The sequence below is a fragment of the Corvus hawaiiensis genome, chromosome 12, assembly GCF_020740725.1.
Source record: "Corvus hawaiiensis isolate bCorHaw1 chromosome 12, bCorHaw1.pri.cur, whole genome shotgun sequence".
NCBI classification, from domain to species: Eukaryota; Metazoa; Chordata; class Aves; order Passeriformes; family Corvidae; genus Corvus; species Corvus hawaiiensis.
Genome location: NC_063224.1, coordinates 17,742,827 through 17,762,426, shown reverse-complemented (window position 1 = coordinate 17,762,426; position 19,600 = coordinate 17,742,827). Strand labels below are relative to the sequence as shown.

Below are 19,600 nucleotides of genomic sequence, written 5' to 3'. Positions count from 1 at the left end.
TGAAAATTCTCTTTCTTTCTTGATTGGTTGGATCAATTTGAGGAGAGAAAGAGCATCAATAGTGAGTGTTGGCATGAAGTTTCATTAGCACACATTTAGGGTAACTTTATTTCTCTGCGGTGTTACAGTCTTGAAAGTCATCTGAAAGAACTGCCAATAAATCCATTCCCTCTTGTTTTCTGTACATATGTTTTACTTACAGCAAATTCATTTAGTTATGTCTAAAAAGCAAGTTTTAGGGGGATTTGATAATATTTCTAATATTCTTTCAACTGTTACTAGAAGTCCTTTCTAATCACTGTGAGTGAAGGAGAAAACTAAAACTCTTTTTAAAGCATACAAATACCCACCTGAATTGATACAGCTGTAAAGCAGTAAAATTGGAGTAAAAATTCTTGTCCTTGTGCAGACTAAGAAAATTATAAAATAAATGCTCAGAGAAATTATTAAAGAATTCTTTTGGTAGATCAGGTGTACTAAGTTTTCTCACCAGTACTGAACAAAACACTCCTGTAATCTTTAAAAGATGGAATTTCTTTAAATCTTCCTGGTGAAATGGCATGGAAAAATTATTTCCTATTCGTAGAAATGGCCTAACTTTATGGGATTTTATGTAAATAGCGTGATAATAGTGTGATAATCAATAAATATTAATGAATTAGTTCATTAAAGGGGATTTTTCTGGTTGAAGGACAGCTATCCTAAATACGAAAGGGATCTCTGGAATGTGATTCAGCCTTTTATTTTTACACTGCATGAAAAATAGAGTTTTACAGAGAAAAATTCTAGCACAGTACAATGGAAAAAGAGCAGCTTGTTCCAAAAATAAGCGTGTTAAGAGAGTGTTATTAGAGAAGGCCCTTAGCTCCTGCTGTCTCATTTGTCACAGTCGTGGAAATACAACTCTGAACAGACCTCTGACCATCAAGTATCAAAATACACTGTTTGGTTTCTTTAATATTACAAATTATTGCCTGCAGTAATGACTTGTGTGAGCTGTGTTAATTAGAGGGGAATTGACTGTAGGGCTTTTCTCAGCTTCTGCTAGGGAAAGTTAGTGCCTTAGCATGGGAACACATCAGCTTTCCTAAAGGAACTGAGAAGTGCATTCTCCACCTACACAGAAGATTTTCTTTCACAGAAAAATGGCCTGAAAGAACTATTCCAAATGTTAAAAAAGATTTCATTTTACTCAGTTTTCTTATTTGTATTGCATTAAACCCTGATGCTTAATCCAAAGAAGTAACTATTCCTCACCTAGGAAAGCGATTCCCGTTATCCTGAAAGCCAGAGAGAGCTCCAAAGCTTCTTGGTGAACCTGAAAATCAGGATTTTTCTCCTGTTTCACTGGCATTAATTTCCCCCTCCTCCCTTCATTTCCAGCTACAAATATTCCTTTGCAGAGCAGATCAGTTACCATGAAAATGACATGTTAGTGTCTGAGGAGAATTTATTCACAAAGAATTCAGAAGAGTCCCTAAGTGGCTTCATGTTATGGAGCTGCTGCTGAGTGAATAAATGGCTTCAGATTCCCCATTTTTCTAGATCTGTGGAGAACATCAATTATGTTCTTCTCTAATTCACTGCAACAGGATGGGTTTCTGTACTGAGGCTGTTCCCTGTTTCTTTGCCATCTCTATGTAGTGTCCTTCATCTGTGGTGGAATCCGGCTCTCACCAAATTGTTTTGGGTATGTAAAATATAAATATATATAAAAGTTTAATCATTAAACCAGCCAGATGGAGGTAGTTATGTAGAAACTACAGCCACGTATACAGGGTGGAAAAGATTGCTCTAAAGCAAAACGTCCAAAGCAGATATGAAGTGTGAAGATGTTGGACTGTTTCTTTATATTTGTCCAACCTTTGTAACGTGAACCATCACAACTCTCGGTAACTAAGCCAGGAAAACACATTTTCTTGTAATCCTCAGGACCTTCAGGGGAAGTTTTCAAGCAGGAAGATGTTTGAATACTGTTGTGACAGTGTACAAACTAAAGCAGAGGAGGTGTATTTTACCCCAGACAAATCAAACCTGAAGATGATCTTCCACGTGTGGTACATACTTCAGGGTTTGAGGGTTTGGGATATTTTTGGGGGTGGGAGGGAACATGGGTGTGTGTACAGCTGCATTTTCTCTGTGATTACATTTCCTTAGTGCCCTGATAAGTTGAAAGCCTTTTCAATTAATTAGAAACAGAATTGTTTCTGAACACAGGTATTGTGTCTTCCCCAAAATGGAACCAGCATTTTCTGAAATGGGCTATGTGAGAGTGATCCACTTCAGAATGTAAATATTTTCTGTCATTCATAGGAGAGTATCGAGCGTTACAGAAGTATGGCTACTGAGAGCTGATCTATTTACTGTTCTTCTAGACGACTGGCCTTTTATTATCTTTCTAAGAAACCAAGAGTAAATGTAGATCTGTGCAGCTCCAACACCAGGGCAGCCTGTCTATATATATATTTTTTTTTAATTTCCTGGCTCAGAGTAAGGATTGTCTGACCTTCCTGCTTGGTTTTAATGGCATGCAGAGAGTGAACCATGAGGAATTAACCCAACCAGGCCTCCTGATTTCTCTGCCTCTGTAATCCTGAGAACAAGAAGAGAGAGCAAAGAAGTAGGGTGTGGCTTCATGCCTGTGCTAGGAAGGGTTCTCACACCTGAGGGTAAGTGTGAGGAAAGCAGTTGTTTACTCTTCTGCTTTTTGGTTCCTCCTGGCTTGGCAGTAACTGGATGTGGCCCTTACCTGAATCACTCTCAGCTGGAACTCTGGCATTACTCTCAACCTCCTCACTGAAACAATTCTATAATGCTGGGCACAAAGAAACAAGTGTTGGTGAGTGGTCCATAAAATAATAATTTTCCATTACCTGAGATGAAAAATGCATATACTGCTGCAGTTCTGGTTTGCAAGTCCTTCTGTAAGAGTTATAGACACATGAAAGGAGGTAATTCGGAAGTTATTTTACACTCAGTGCTCTGAATGTGGCTTAGGGTAAATGCTTTTTTGATGGCTTGTTCTGAATATTTTTCCCTTTTTGTAGGTGAATTTTATTATGACCACTGGTTTGTTGGATAGAGGGTGGATATAAATAATACATGACAAAGACACAGATTTAGATTTTTCTGTGAGAGGCAAAACTTAAAATGTGATGGCATCAGATTAGTAACGAAACTCATGGTGGGCTGAAATATATTCCTTATATCATTATGGTTCCATCTCAGTAACTGATGCCAGGCTCCCTGCCTAGTGTGTTTTATTTATAAAGGTACATACACGAGTTGTATGGATTCTCTCATAATCCACATGATGACAATCCAAATGCTGGGAAAGGGGGTTCCTTAAGACTGCTAAAAGTAGCTGGAGTACACTTCTCACTTTTAAGCTTTTCCAAGGATATTAAATCATGACTGTCAGCTTTAAAATAAGATTATCATAATGGAAAGTAATATGAAGTGACACTGTGTTCTACAATATAGGGATGGCAGAGGAAATACATTTTCAGCTGTGTCTGACTTATTTACATTTCACATGAACTTAAATAATGTCACTCCTACACACACCTGAAATATAGTTACATGAACAAGGCAAATTACAGCAAAGCCCTACTGCACTGGAAAGCACATGGGATCAGTGGAGCACAAACCCTCAGTCTGGGGGGAAAAGAACAGCTTTTAAGCATTGCCATCTTGGATATTGGCATTTGGTACACAGCCCAGGCTCAAGGAGGTACTGCTGAGATGAGTGGAAGAGTCAACAGACCCAGAAAGCAGAAGACTCTCCTCACAGAATGTGGATATTTCTTTGGAGAGTGAATAATTGTGGGTTTTTTCCCTATACCTGGTTTAATTTTCAGCTGGAAGGGCACATAGGTTAAACAGCAGAGTTTTTAATGATTTAGTGTGTGGCCGTCTCTGGTTCACGGTGTTGAACCTTTGAAATCAGCACATAAATGAATTTGTTTCATTCAGTAGGAGGAATGAAAATGTCACTCAACAAAAGCCAGATCTGAATCTTTTATTTTAATTTGCAATCTTGCCTCCATTTAGACATTATAATAGAGTCCAGCAGAATGAAAACAAGCAAGGGAGCAAGAGGGGATAAAGCAGCAAGGTTTCAGTTACAGATATGTTTGTGATGTTCAGCCTGTTTCTTCTATCTGGTTGTTACTGTCCAGTTCATTCCCAGTGGTACACGATGCCCTCAGAATATTGTGTGTAAGGCTGATAAGAGTTGTCATCATAAAAAACCACTGCTGAGATACTGAGAAAGTTCAAAGCAGGATAGCTAAGGTCAGGAGAATATTACTTATAATGAAAGATTGATTGAACTTCATTTGTATAAACTGGATCAGAGGTGATTAAAGAAGGATTTGAAATCACTACACAAATATTTGAGAGGTGTTAATAAAAGAGAGACATGGGGACTGTTGCTGTAATTACACACGACACAATGACAGGGAAGCACTTCAAGATGGAGAGAAATGGGGAAACAGTTTTGGTACAGGAAGGAGTCTACTACTGTAAGGGGAAAGTAATGAGCTGCTAGGAACAGAACTCACTCATGTTCAACAGAGCCTTCCTAAATAGTTCAGCTTCTAAATACTTTAGATCTAAACCCTCATGGGATTAGCGTAAAGAAAGTAATTTTTCAACATGAGTCAGAGTGTGGATTGAGCTGCTGCTTTCCAGCTCATTTTATTGACTACTGCTGCTTCCACAGCCGTGCCAGTTACTGCAGATTTCAAGTTAAGTAAACTCCTAACTGAAATAATAAAAAGAGGCATGAACTGGGATGGGTGGGTGTTGTTGTGCTTTAGCAAGAGGCAGGTAGAAACTCCTTTTCATAGAATTGTAGTATCACAGAATCCCAGAGTGGTTTGCGTTGGAAGGCACCTTAAAGCTCATGTCATTCCACCCCTGCCACGGGAGGGACACCTTCCCCTAGAGGAGGGCAGGTGTGTGCAGCAGCATCCAGGTCCATGCAGCCCACAGAGTGGCATTCCCAGGGCAGCACTGTGGCTCCAGCACACACAAGGATTCCTGGAGTTTGTCACTGATCACTGCTTTTACAGCACTCAGGCACAACGCTGGGGACAGAGTCTGTTTTCACACTGCTGGGAGTCTTTCCTTGTCTTTGTGTACTAAATAGTCTGTGCAGCCGAGGAGATGTGTCAAGGTGTTTGTACTGAGGCTCTTTGGTGGCCCTGTGAGTTGTTTTGGTGACAGCCCATTAGGAGAGGGCTGGACTGACACAGAGCCAGAGCAGAGCTGAGTCAGTCCCGCAGCTCTCGCTCATTAGCTACAAGAATAAAGTGCAGCTATTATGGATCAGGTATTAGGATTGGGCCCTTCAGTGGCACCAAGAGCTGTCCTTGCTGATTAATAAAAGAAGCATAAAATCACTGCAGGGACGTTTGAAAACAGTTCTGCTGGTCTGCAGTTGGTAAAGCTGAGTGGCTTAAGATCAAGGCAGATTGGTGTTTGCAAAGAAGCGATTTCTGCTTCTTGAGTTTATCAAATAATGGCAATAACAAGAACAGCTGATACCACACATATTTCTTGCATTTCAGAGCAATAGCTCTATCATTTTAGAAAGCTCATGAGGTAGTCTGAAGTTGACTGTTCCTCATGCTGAGTAGGAAAATGGGCAACATACTTAAATAATGTTGTGCTTCAAGGGCCTGAATTAGAGAGAGAGGAATTTGAACTACACAGCTGGAGTTGGAAAGCACCTGAAAAAGAATCCAAGGCTACTTTCTGTAAAGTGTCTGGTGTAATCACAGCTATTAGATGGCTACAAATAGAATCCTAAGGAAACGAGGTCATAAATGCAGTTCCAAATGTTTATTTACTGCATTTGTTCTCAGCTGGTGGGAGGGTGATCCTTTCACCATGCCAATGAAATGATCCCAGGGAAAAGGCAATGGCTGGTAAGTAGAGCTTAAAGCTTTGTACCCATTCTCTAAAACCCAGAGACAAGTTCACCTGAACTAAAAAGGCAGCGTTACAACGGGTGTTATCCAGTTGTGTATCCTGTAGGATATACTTCTAGCAGAATGCACACAGGAAAAGGCAGGTAATTTCCCATGCAATAACAAACTTGCATGGTCTGCTTCAGAATGAAAACAAGAGAAGAAACCACAAGAATTGTAGCAATATGAGCTTAAAAAAAAAAATCCATTAATCTTAGGTTAAAAAACACGAATTAATAAAACCATATTCAACCTTAATCTCATGGTTTAACAAAAAGTGCCATCTTCCTCATACACTTTTTAAAAATAAGCATTAGAATAAAATATGTACACTATTAGCTCCTCTATTGAAAATACAAAAATGGTACAGAAATATAAAATGTAATATAGCATTTCATTCTTCACCTAGTCATTATTTTTACTGTGTCTAATGTCTTTGATTTGAAATATATCTAGATCTGAATGTAGTTCATACAACTCCTGTAATTAATGACTTTTATGGAAAGTTAGGCAGCCTTGCTAGAGATTGCAGATATGTTTCCTTCTGCTAAAATAAAAATCCTACGGCATTAGAACTAAACAAGAAATTAGAATATTTGATGATAATTCTTGTTAAGGAGATTATGATAAAGGTGAATAGAATTTAAAATAGTGGATCAGTATTCCTTTATCACATCATCAAAGTACTACATTTTTTTAAACTTTGAGTAAATGTAGTTGTGATCTACTCATTTTTTAAGAATTATGGCATAGATTTTCCAGTGATCTCCAAATGAACCTTTTTTATGAACTGCTAAAACCTCACTGAGGACACTGTGCTTCTTGGGGAAACAAAGAATGCCTCTCACGGCTCTCTGAAGAAATTGCAAGATTGATTTTGAGGAGTTTGGGTCCTAAATGAATGTTATATTTAATAAGAATCTCCACCAAGATTTTGGCACGGAAGGAAGATCAAAGCAATTACTTAGCTCTTGCAACATGAAGTAGGGAAAGTTCCAAAGTATCAAAGTATGCAGGTCGAAATAGCAGGAAGTCTTCAGCAAAGCATGTGAGATGAATGAGATGCTTGAGAAAGGCTTTTCAGGGCCAGGTTCCAATTTTGCATAGTGCTTGCTTGGTTTTGTGCCATGTGCTCAATTATTATTATGTACAGTTTTATAGCATTATCATAAAGAGATCCTTTAAAAAATGGAGAGAAAGGTGAAAGCCAGGTCCTTATTTCTGTTGCTTCTTTTGCTTCTCTTCTTCCTTTTCACGAGCTGCAGCCTCTGCCACTTTGCTTCTTTTCCCCTGGTCTTTTCTGGAGTGAGACAGTGTATATTCTTCCAAATAGGTTTTTGAAAGTAGTCCCCAGGGGTGCATTTTAACTGATTCAAGTTGTGAGGCAGATTGTGCAAATTGCTCAGTGTGTGCAGTCAGGACCACTGCACAAGTAAATCCCCTTCTGCAGCTGCTTTATTTGCTGTTGAGCAGTGGGACCCCAATGGCTGTTTAGGAAAAGCAACTCAGCCAAAAAAAAAAAAAAATAGGCACTTCAATATTGGCAAGTTTCATCCTTGGAAGGAATAGTTTGCTTCTTGGCTTCTTTACCTTCCAAGCTGCTTCCTGATCTTTCCAGCTTGAAGGAGATGATCTGTAGGGAAATTCTGGGAGTGGCTGTTCAGTGGTTGTACCACATGTCTATGAATGTTTTCAGAGCACTAAGGTTTGGGAATTATTTCAGGCTACAAGGAGACAAAGCCTTAACTTAGACATTATGGAAGGAAGGAACCTCAGGTGAGAATGCAGTGAATGCCCTTGGCCCCAAAAAGGATCAGGTTTTTCCCTTCCCATTTTTGGCAGAAAATTGACTGATAGATCCTTAAATCCTGTGGGAATACAAAACTGAAAATTCTACAGACAGCCTTCTGCACTCCCCTAATGTTCAACTGAAATCTCTCTTGGTGCAGCTGAAACCCATTCTGGGGTTATATTTTAAGCCCATTCTCTTATCCCCAGTAGAAAAGGAGAGTAGCTTACATATTTGATGGTAAAGTCTTTCCTTATTCTTCCTTGACTATAAAATCAATATTTTTCAAACGTGGACATACTGTTCCAGCTGCAGCCTTACCTGTGTGAGTGCACTGGAAAGATTATGCCGTAGTTCTTCCACATAACTTACTAACTAATACTCCAGGAAATGCTTGAGCATTTTTATCAGCAAATTGCTGTTTTCTCACATTCAGCTCATTTTGACTCCACATTCTCTTCTGTCTTGCGAGTCATCTGCTCTATTGTAATTGGGAAGTTAATTGTTTCCCTCACACAAAATGCTTTTTACTTGCCAAATTGAGTTGCATCCTGCTATTTCAGACTCTCCAAATTGTGAAAATTGTTTTGAACTCTAATCATATTCCTCCTGTACTTGCAAAGGCTCCCAACTCAGTGCCATCTGAAAGGCTTGATAAGTTCTCCCTGCCTTCCGGCATTCAGGAAATATTGAATGATTCTAGAAGCAGAACAAACCCCATGAACCATGTCATCCATCTCTCCAGTTGACAGTAAGCCATTGATAACTGTTCTGAATACAATCTTCCAACAAGCATCTACCTGCCTTACATTAGTTTATGGTAATTCTCTCACTTTTAAACTACTCCTGTTTGGCACATCTCCTTCTCATCCATCACTGCATGCTGAAAGTGATTATGATTTTATTCTCCATTTGTTTCTGGGTTGAACTGAAGCAGAGCAGGTTGAATGCTCAGTGAGTTAATGTTCTGTGTGCTGGGTGCATGTTGGTATTTGGTGAGCCTGGATTGGGTTCTAAAAATAAGCAGATGCTTTCAGTACTTCCTGCAAGCCCAGCCTGAGGAGTGGTGAATAAAGCAAAAGAACAAATAAATATCCTTGAGATTCTCTATGCAGAACTCTCTCAGCTTGTATTTGTCTTGATCACAATAGACAAGAATGGAGCTTTTTGGTGTTTATTAATTTGCCTCCTAAGAGATATCAACACTTCCCTGTTGCTGACCTCGATTCCATAGATTCTGAATGCAGCGGTAACAATCAGCCCGTGTAATTTGCATAGATTTGGTGCTTAAAAACCTTCAGTTCCTCTTATAGTAATTTAAACAGTAAAGTGTTTTTTAGTCTTTTATTGTGTTTGAAATTGAAACTTGACTTTGACTCAGCTTCTGGCAAGTGGTTTATGGTCTGTGACAGCAGATATGTATAAAACTACTGAAACAACAGCTTGTGTTAGTACCTTTATACAGAAAAAGAAACCCAAAATTTTTTGTATCTTAAAAGCCCAAATTTTAATTTTTATTTTGGCACTTCTAAAGGTGCTAATCTGCCTGATATATTTCAAACCATAGGCAAGGGCTAAAGTGTTCCATGCATCAAGAGACAAATTAAAATACCTGTCTAGGAAAAAACATCCCTTGAGTGAAATAATTGACTTTTCTCAGTGGAAACTGCAGAATACAAAATATGGCATCTCATACAACTCATCTGTAGGCTACAGTTAATGATGTAAATTAAATTAAAAAACCCAAACAAACATTGAAACACTGTCTAAAAATAAATAATGGAGATAACGTATAGTATGCTTAATACAATCCCCATTGTAATAAGGGTTCATCGATATTTGAATCAGCTTTATTATGAAAAAAATGAATGTGAACCAAATTCTGATTGCCTAGGTTTGCATTAGAATGCTTTTTATGAGTCATTTCACTTATAACAATAGACTTATTTGCAGAATACATCATTATAATTTATCAATAGTAACCCAGTCAGTCCAAACCAGCCACAACTGTCAAATGCTTTTAGAATTAAGCATCATTTACTCTCCTACCCAGGCTGCCATGGAGGAAATGACCCTACTCTTTCACTGACTGTATTTTGCACCTATCAAATCTGATAAATGGGGTTTATTGTTCCCCTGCTTTCACTCAGAAAACTTAACACAAGCATTTTCTTCAGTGTGTGGCAGAATAATTTGGGTTCCCTCCTGAGGCACTTTCACCTGCTGTGCCACTGGCCTTGAGTCTCCAAACCCCACTTACCCCACGCTGGAATAAAAACCTCACTGATTGTGAGTTTTCCTGTCCCTCTGGACATGTTCTGTGTCACCTGCTCCAGGTGACCCTTCCTTGGCAGGGGGGACCTGCTGATCTCCGGAGGTCCCTTCCAACCCCAACCCTTCTGTGGCTCTGAGTTCCTCGGGAACAAGAGATTCCTCTGGCTTGGCTGTTGCAGACGTAAGGCAGAGATTTCATTTTCCCCCAGAATTACAAAATACGTGAGGCAGAAACCAAAAATATTTTATGGAAAAAATTTACAAGAGTGTAGGTTTCAAGTCTGCTCTCATGTTATATTTGGTGGTTTATGGAGGAAGTGTATTGCTTTATTCTAAATGCCTTACACCCCCTTGCTCTCAGCGTGGTCCTCAGCCATGAAAAGAAGGTCTGATCAGGTTCTTAGTATTGTATTGTTAAAGATAAATGGATATTTAATAAATATTAGCATTTACTTTAGAATGGATAAATTTTAGAATTTACTAAAAGGCATCTCTATTAATGCTAAAGGAATATTTCTTTATTCTACGTGAATAGGTAATCTCAGCATTTCAGCCAGAGTGCCATTTCTAAAAAGCTTATTTAATAGAAACTGTGTCCCACAAAAGAGTAAGAGCTGGATGAAGCCTCCACACTTATTCCAGTCCCAACAGAGAAATCAAAACTAAAACAAAGAATTGTTGAGTTATTGTTGATGCCTGCAAGAAAAAATGATTTCTTTTTTAATGGCATTTTTATAAAATAGATTAAAAGAAATAAAAAGCCATATTTCAATTTAACATTTTGAATTGTTTTCCCTAGGTTTAGCGGGGCTTCTTTAGTCCATTATGATCTTACTATTATGGTGGACTTCACTAAACTTCATTGAGCACTATTTAAATTTACCATTAAACTTCGAGTATTGCACTTTCCATACGTATTGTGGATATGATAGCACAGTACAGGTGGAAAAGTTTTGGAAAGAAAAAATGGTTTTGAGTATTTCGTGATTATTTCTTCTACCAGATGTCCATGAAATCTGTAGGAGTTTACAGTGGATCTGACCCCAAAATTAACCAGACAGTCCATTGTTGATATTTCCTTCAGCCCACTGACATTTTATATTTTGATATACATCAGATCATTTAACTTCTGTAGGTTTAAAAGCTTCTAACCTGATAAAGTAGGTGATGGCAGCTTCCTGAGGTCATTGCCCCACAGGTGAACCCCTCGAGGAGGGACAGTGGAGTCTGTCCCTCTCCTGTTCAAGTTTACACACTCAGTTTAAGACTAAGAGAACAGCTGTAGCCTGCAATATACACAAGAGCAGATTAAACAATGGGCTGAGTTTAAAATACTTTAAACAATCTGAACAGATGTGGTTAACGGTGTTCACAGAGTCAGCTTTCTATGTGGTTGTCTTCTGTTTGGGAATTCTGTGGGGAAAAGATGGATTTCTGTGGGAGGTAGGGCGGAAACCAAGACATTTGTCAGGAATAAAATGTAAAACAAATATGTATCACAACTATGATTAATTCTTGGGTTTTGAACCACAGTTTCTGTGCACTTCTAATTCAATAAAGGTAGGTGAGCTCTAATACAATTTTTTCAAAATCTCAAATTCTTCTTCATCCTTCGTGTTAAGAGCCAAGCTAACTGGACCTTTGCCATTTTTGTATACCAATATTTGCATATATCCATAAAACCAGCTGCAAACTGAATTTGTGTCTATGCCTGACTGTTTCTCCTCCCCATTATTGTAGCTATAATTAAAACAGCTCTTCCCAACATGGACAGAGAAGCCAAAGAAGAATATTTTGTGGTCATCCAAGCAAAGGACATGGGAGGACATATGGGTGGACTCTCTGGAACTACAACAGTGACAATTACACTCACTGATGTGAATGACAATCCTCCTAAGTTTGCACAGAGTAAGTGTCACTATATATATGTGTATATCCTATATAAGAAGGTATTGTAGCCTTGTTTTTGGGGTTTTTTTTAATAAGTCTTTTATTCTTTTTTTTTTTTTTTTTTTTTTAATCTTCATATTGCCTGGCTTTTTAATTTAACTTTTAAAAATGTAGTTGCTACTACAGAAAGGTTAATAGTTCTCTGCCTGATTAAGAGCTTAGGAAAGAGGGAATCATGCCCACAAGAGTGTATACAGATCTCTGCCTTTCTTGTTACCCCTCTTACATCCACCCAGAAGGGCCTGGAGACTTTTGAAAACAGATTTATTTCCTCTCAGTGCAGTTGTTTCTGTGTGCTTTGTTGCTTCCCTCTCATGCAGACAAGTGACACCACCAGTAAAAGACACATATAACAGATAAAAGGAATAAAGCCTTGACTAATTAGACAGTACTGAAGAAAACAAAGAAGATAAGTCTGAATCTAGATAATTGTTGATCTTTAATTCAAAATCCATATTTTCTACTGTGGTTCCAATGGGTATCTTGCTGGGCTAAGTTAAAATGATTTGGCGTCCTGCTGAGATTCTCTGCAAGATTTGTAGTCTGTTTCCAAGATGAAGACAAAAAGAAAAAAAAGAGGAAGAATGAGCATAATGACTGGATTGATTTTATTTGGAACAGGTGCAATCTAATGCACTATTAGAAACTTACCATTTTATCCAGCTCCTTCTGGAGAATTATGAAAGGTTTTTGAGCCTGCATCTAGATTTTGTATCATTTTTGCTTTCTTAGAACTATGTTTTTCTACCTGGGTGCTCAGGGACCCAAAGTAATTTTTTTTTTTCCATGTATGGATGACTTGAACTCCACTTTTTCCCTCTTCTGAGGATACAGAGTGAAATGGGTTTGTCCTACTGCTCAGCATATGATAAATATGCTTCTGTAGCCTGTAGAACACGTACATAGAGATGGAGAGAAAGAGAGGCAAATCTAATATAAACAGAGGCAAAAGCTTATTTTCAACATACACATTTTATTACCTCATCTTAGTGGTTTTTAACAGATAAGCACTCTGCACAATAAAAGGTTTTCTCTCATAAAGAAGGAAATGCATACATGTTTTACTTCATGTCCTATTGCCTTGCCTTCCCCTCTTTGTTAGTGTTTTCCAACAATTTCCCTAATAATGTAAATGTCTGCAGATGAACTGTATCACCAGGATGCAGAAGGATGTCTCTTTTATACCTGCACCATCCTGTGGCTCCAACTCAGGGACCTTTGCCAGCTTACCTGGCTTTTTATATTGTACCAGCACTGACTCAAATAGCTTTTGGCTGCCAATATGTCAAAAATCTGACCCAAAAATCAGCTGCACAACTGGTCCAAACTGGGGGAAGCCCAGGAGCACAGCATGGAAACTGCCCTTTCCCAGTGCTTTTGGGCACAGTGACACACTGACTGGGGGCATCAGCAAGACTGCATCATTATCCCTGGAATACATTTGCTCCTGGATGAGTTTGCTGCAGCAACGAGGAAGATGTTGCCTCCGAAGCTGTTACAGCCCACTCAGGATTCAAGCTTCCCTCTAAGAGTAACCACTGGCCATTATGCAAATTCATTAGGGAAAAAAAACCCTGCATGTACCTTAACTGTATTATTTATTTATTGCTTTTAATGATGAGCCATAGCAATATTACAGCTGGGTGTTATTCCAGATTCTGCCTTTTAAAAGGCAGCATTCTGAGCTTGCTGCCCAGCACCACAGATTAGCCACAACTCTGCCCTTGGACAAGAGCTGAGCAAGTCTGACATTTTTTTTTTTTACACTGTTGAAGCACAGTTTGCATTTGCCTGGAAAGGAAAATAAGAAAGGATCAAACTTACAATAAGCCTAGCCAGAATGAAATCGAAATTCATAAGATGTAATACATGCTGCTTGCACAATAAATGGTAATGAGCTCAGGAAACAGGGTGTTTTATCGGGTTATTGTTTCCAGGCAGGACAGAAATGTAAATTTATGGTTTGATTTCAGAGTGTTAGCCTCCTGGGTTTTAGAAATGAAAAAGATGAACTTTCACTACTTCTGTGATCTCTCCAAAATAATTTTAGAGGCGTTTTATAAGTCACCAAAGTTTTTAACCTGGCAGTTTACCACAGAATTGTAATGAGAAGAACTGTGCACTGCTGTGGAAACCCAGGGCTCTCAAAGATGCCCAGTGTGGATATTTTGGTCAGCTCAGCACTATGACACAATTCATAATTCTGGAGAGATATTTGTGTAAAAGAGTTAGCTGCATCATAATTTTTAATTTATTCCTAATATTTTGCAACTATTTTACTAAATCTGAGAGCAAAATTTCAACTTAACAATGCAATCAGCTGTGCCTGGAGATTCAAACCACAAAGTGTGGACAGCAGTGTAAATGATGAACTCATAATTTAGTCTCCCAAGGCACTTCATTGCTTTGGCTGCTCATTGTTTGTGAGCCATTATGGATATTCTGAGGAATCTTGATGATCTCCAAATTATCTCTAACAATTTAGCCTGGAAACATTAAAAACAAATCACTTTGGGACTGTATTGTACAGCTAATACTTGTATTTGTGAATTCCTCACTGTTTCCTTCCTGTTTTCACCTGTTGCTACTGCAATTAGCTACAACAGGTAAAGCAACAACTCCAGAACATGGTTTCTTGGAAAATTATTACCTGCACTTCACAGTAATAACCACAGGTTGTCTTAGAACAGCGGGGAGGACAGAGAAGAACAAGGCCAGAATCCTGTGTCAAAAACTGTTTAAATAATCTCTGTTATCTTTGAATTCCTTTTGCCTATTTTAACTCCTGAGCAGCATTTCACTTGATTAGATCATGTATTAACCTCAGCTTCAATAAACATAAATTATAAGGAAGTAGAAATATAAGGACTCCAGAGAGAATTTTGGGTGTAAAATATGTGTCTTCTGGTTTTTAGAGTATTGTTAGGAACAGGGAGATACAAAAGAAAATGGTTATTTTGGGTTTTGCTTTAGTAAAATTCCCACCTAAAATAATACATCTAAATAGATTTTTGATGCTTTTTAGCTTAAAAGGTTTGAAGCAAGTGTAACAAAAAATAAAATGCTGACAATTTGAATAGCAATTTCTAGTGGATTTTAGTCTAACTTTACAACGAATAGTAAACACAGTAATGATTGCTATGAAAAGTTATTGTTTCCAATAAAACATAAATTTTGGGAGTTTCCTTGACTGTTTCCTGATTAGTTTCTTACCACAAAAGAGAGGTGGAAGGGCTTAAACAAAAAAAATCAAATTACATTTTAAAAAGTAGTTAATATTTGAAGTTATGTAAGTGTTTACACAATAGGTTTTTAAAGTATTAGACCAATAGACTATGGAGTAAAAGCCAGAGTTTCTTGGTTGAATTGTAGCTCCTTGTCAATCAAATATCTGTAAAAAAAGGTAAGTTCTGCAGTGTTGAAAGGAGCTCATTATTTGTGTTTGCCAACACAAAACATCCCTGCAAGGAAGAAGCAGGAGACTGCTGGAATGGAAAGGACACTCACCTCCAGTAAAGTGAATATTCTGGTGTGAGGACCAGGTTTTGCTGCTTTCAGTCAATAACTTGTGTAAATGGGGGTTGGATCAGTTGCACATCTCAAGAGTCGGTGTTGGGGAAGTGTAAACATTGAAGAGCACACAGGGGACACTGGGACCAGCTGTAATGTTTAGTCTTTTCCTCTTATTTGTAAGGTCTGTATCACTTCTCAGTAATGGAAGATGTTGCTCTTGGTGAACCAATAGGAAGGGTGAAAGCAAATGACCTGGATATTGGAGAAAATGCTAAATCATCCTATGATATTATTGAAGGAGATGGAATGGATATATTTGAGATTACTACAGATGCCCAAACTCAGGACGGCATTATTAGAGTGAGAAAGGTAAATCATATCTCTGTTAAAAAACATCAATGTTTATTGTACATACAACTACCCAGCCAGACTTTGCTCTGTAAGGTGCTGGATTTCCAGGGATTCTTCCTTCTATGGATGAGGTGTCAAGCCAGTGGAGTGATGAAAAGGGGTGTATTGGCCATGTTGCTCCAAATTTTCATTGAGGTGACAGCTGGGGAGACATCCATGGATGTTGGAAATGTGTTCATCTTATCCAAGCTCCATGTGGTCACAATACACAGGTTTTGCTCCCTTGGTTCCAAAGAAGAATAGATCAGATTCCACTTTAGTGGTGGTTTAAACTTCCATAAAATCTTGGCTGAGTATTCATCAAATAACTTCTCTCAATCATTTGATTTCCTGTATAGCTGTTCAGAGAAAAATAAATCCCATAAAATAATAAAATAAAAAAAAATAACTGATGTGTGAGAGCTTCATCTTCTACCTGTTCTCATGTTGAACTGTCTTCACTCAATGAACAGGGATTTCAGAGAATTTTATTAACGAGATCAGTAGTTTCACGTGAGAAGTGCCAAATTTGGGCCCTAAAGAAAGCCACGTTACCTTTTCTATGCTTGTACAGTCTTGATGTGTGCAAGGTGAAGTATTTGCATGTACACAACAAAAGCACCACCCAGTTATGTACAGAAGTATGAGGAGAGGCAGCATAGAACAAAACTCCTCTGGTAAAGCTGGGGAAATATTAATTGCAGATTTAGTTGTCATTATTTTGTGGGGAAGGAGAGAAAGCTGTTTCTCATGCTGTGTTCTGAAAAAGGATATGACTATAATTTATAGCAGTGGCACAGAGGGTTTTAACTGCATAGCACAGATCACTCTAAATGAATCTTTGTCTATAAAAAACAAAAGTAAACAAAAAACGTGATATTTCAGTGAGAAGAGGTGAATCCAATGAGTACAGGTAATTAATATTCCACTTGTACCTGTCATTAAAGAGGTCAGGCAGGTTGTCTGTCAAAACTTTGTATTTTCTCTTTCTCAGTGAGTAGGTCAGCACTGTAGGTTTATAAAAAACTGATGCATATTTATCTAAATTTACATTTGTTTTTTCTAAAGAGAAAATTATGATACACATCCCAGCTCTTCCTTACTGTTATTTATTGTATGCCGTGGCCTCTCCTGTAAGCTGAGGCAATTAGCCTTTTGCCCCAGTTCCCTTGGCTTTATTTCATAACTGAGTCTCAACCATAATGTTGTTTCATATTTTCATTTTGACAGCAATAATAATTTTGGTTCTACTCCAGTAGATGATGTATGGAGGGTGCTGCTCACCAATGGATTTTCTTCAGCATAAAATCATGGGCTTTAGACAATGCTGAGTAAATTTTCAATATGATATTCTGATTAGGTATGACTAAATGTATTGGGGTGCTGTCATTTCTGTAAAGCATATGAAAAGCAATTGAAAAAGTGCTACAGGAGCCATGATTGGCCAATTGTGAATATGCTGATTTCTAAATCCCCATTCATAATTTCAAAAGCTTACTAATTTAAGAGCTGCTAAAGAAGCAAGGTTTTCTTGTGTTTACTAGAATTTGTGGGAAAGAGCAAATCCCATTAGAGCTTGATTCATACCTGAAAAAAATCAACAGAATTTGAAAATATACATATTGAAGGCTTTGACAGACTTCCTGAAGATTCCTGTTTGTGCTCTTGCTGGTATTTGCATTGCAGATTCAGAGTGTCTATGTCCTCTTCTTTTTATCCCTGAGACATTATAATGCAAATCTTAATATCTTTCCAATGCTTGGCAATTTGCATCTTTGAAATTTGAATCGTTGTGAGACACAAGAGAATTATGTAGTGAATATAGTAATGTGCTTCAAGACACAAACTTGAATCTCCTATAATGAAAAAGTCTAACACAGAAGTGTCACAGATTTGGGGTTCATTTGATATTTCAGTCCCTTAAATCCACTGAGTTTTCATCTTTTATGAGTTAATATGGAACTGTAAAATAGTAAAAACACTGGTGAACATGGCAGGTAAATTGATAGAATAAAGTAATTTGTTTTGTGATTCTGTCTGTGGGGAAAATAAAAAGAAGATACAGAAGTAGAAATTGCTACAGTTCGAAGAAATTCCTGAGAGGTGTCTACCTCATTTACTCCTATAAACTGAAATACAGAGGTACTTGTAGTGCAATAATATTGAAGTACTTTCTTATATGATTAGCTCTACATTTCGCCTCTCCTGTCCAACAAATAATAATTGCTAGCTCTTTGCATTTTTCACACTGTTCTGGAAGTAATAAAATATTTATTCTTTGTGGAGCCAGTTTAATTTTTTTTCCTATCTCCAACCAGTAAAGCACTGATGAAGTGCATTATTGGTATGCAACTCATGTCATCCCCAACAAATTTGCAGTATTTGTCTGATATGTAATTGTAATGGTATAATTCATGAGAGAGAATATTTCAGTAAATTTCTTGTTAAAAACAAGGAAACAGTGTTGTTTCCTCTGAGGCTGGTAAATAAACATCTGTCAGTATGTGCCTAGGAAATCTGCAGGTTGGGTTTCTGGGACAGGGAAGTGACTGCATTAAAACTCATTCCGTGTGCTTAAAAATGCACATAACTTCCATCCATCAGCATCATCATCACTTGTCCTCTGTGGCCATTAGTGAAAGACATTCATCTTTGTCCTTCTCAACAGCCACTGGACTTTGAGACCAAAAAGTCCTACACTCTGAAGGTGGAAGCAGCCAACATTCACATCGACCCTCGCTTCCTCAGTGGGGGACCCTTCAAGGACACAGCAACCGTGAAGATCGTGGTGGAAGATGCTGATGAGCCACCAGTCTTCTCCTCACCCACCTACCTTCTGGAAGTGCATGAAAATGCTGCTCTCAACTCTGTGCTGGGGCAGGTGACAGCCCATGACCCCGACGTGTCTTCCAGCCCTATAAGGTAGAGCTGCTTTAAAGTGCTCTTTGGGAAAACTCCTGGCAGATCCCAAGGGTATTTCCCCACTCGTTGTGTGACTGTTCTCCTGCCATTCTGTTTCTGTGAAAATGCCTGGATTTGGTTTATGCTGTTAGTTTTATCAGTTCAGATCATTTTCAAAGTCCCCAAAATGCTCCTTGCCATAGGAGTAGTCTTATGAAACAGAGGAATGCAACAAAAGTAAGAAATGTGAGTGGTTCTTATGAGAAATGAGGTTGGATGAGGTTGAATCATCAGAGTGTATCTCTGCAGTGAATTTAAATAATCCGGTAGCCTGCACTAACAATATTGAGTTTGTGCCATGCAGTTGTAAGGTTGTCAAAACATATTTTGTATTCCTTTGTCTAAACCCATTCCTGGTTTAAACATACAAAGTCAGAGATGATTATGCCCATATGACTTTTGCATCTTCAGTTTATAATATTTTCCCTTTTTGATCTAATTTGAAAAAAAAAAAAAAAAATATTCCAGTTTGATCATTTCAGTGGGTTTTATCTCATTTGATGAGCACACATCTTCCCCTCTCCCTTGGTAGTGATTGCATGGTGTGATGAGAGCGTTCCAAAGCACATTCTAGTCTGTGTAGTAGTGCCTGCTAAAAGCATTAGGAAAACCAACACCTAAACGTGAAATTCATGGCAAAAGTGTATGTGGAGAGAGTCTATTTAATAGTAATCATCACTGTGCATTGCTGCCTCAGGGAGTTTAGGCCAGGCAAGTAGTCTGCAGCATCAGGAGGACGATGTTA

General features: G+C 38.2%; 1 protein-coding gene across 1 annotated transcript in view; it reads left to right on the top strand.

The window, feature by feature from the left end:
* The window catches only part of CDH8 (cadherin 8), a 151,350-nt gene that overhangs the window by 72,461 nt on the left and 59,289 nt on the right, over positions 1-19,600 (top strand). The window contains exons 6-8 of the mRNA XM_048316836.1: positions 11,782-11,949; positions 15,686-15,873; positions 18,563-18,816. Of these exons, the coding sequence (XP_048172793.1) occupies positions 11,782-11,949; positions 15,686-15,873; positions 18,563-18,816 (610 nt within the window). The remainder of the gene's footprint in view (positions 1-11,781; positions 11,950-15,685; positions 15,874-18,562; positions 18,817-19,600) is intronic.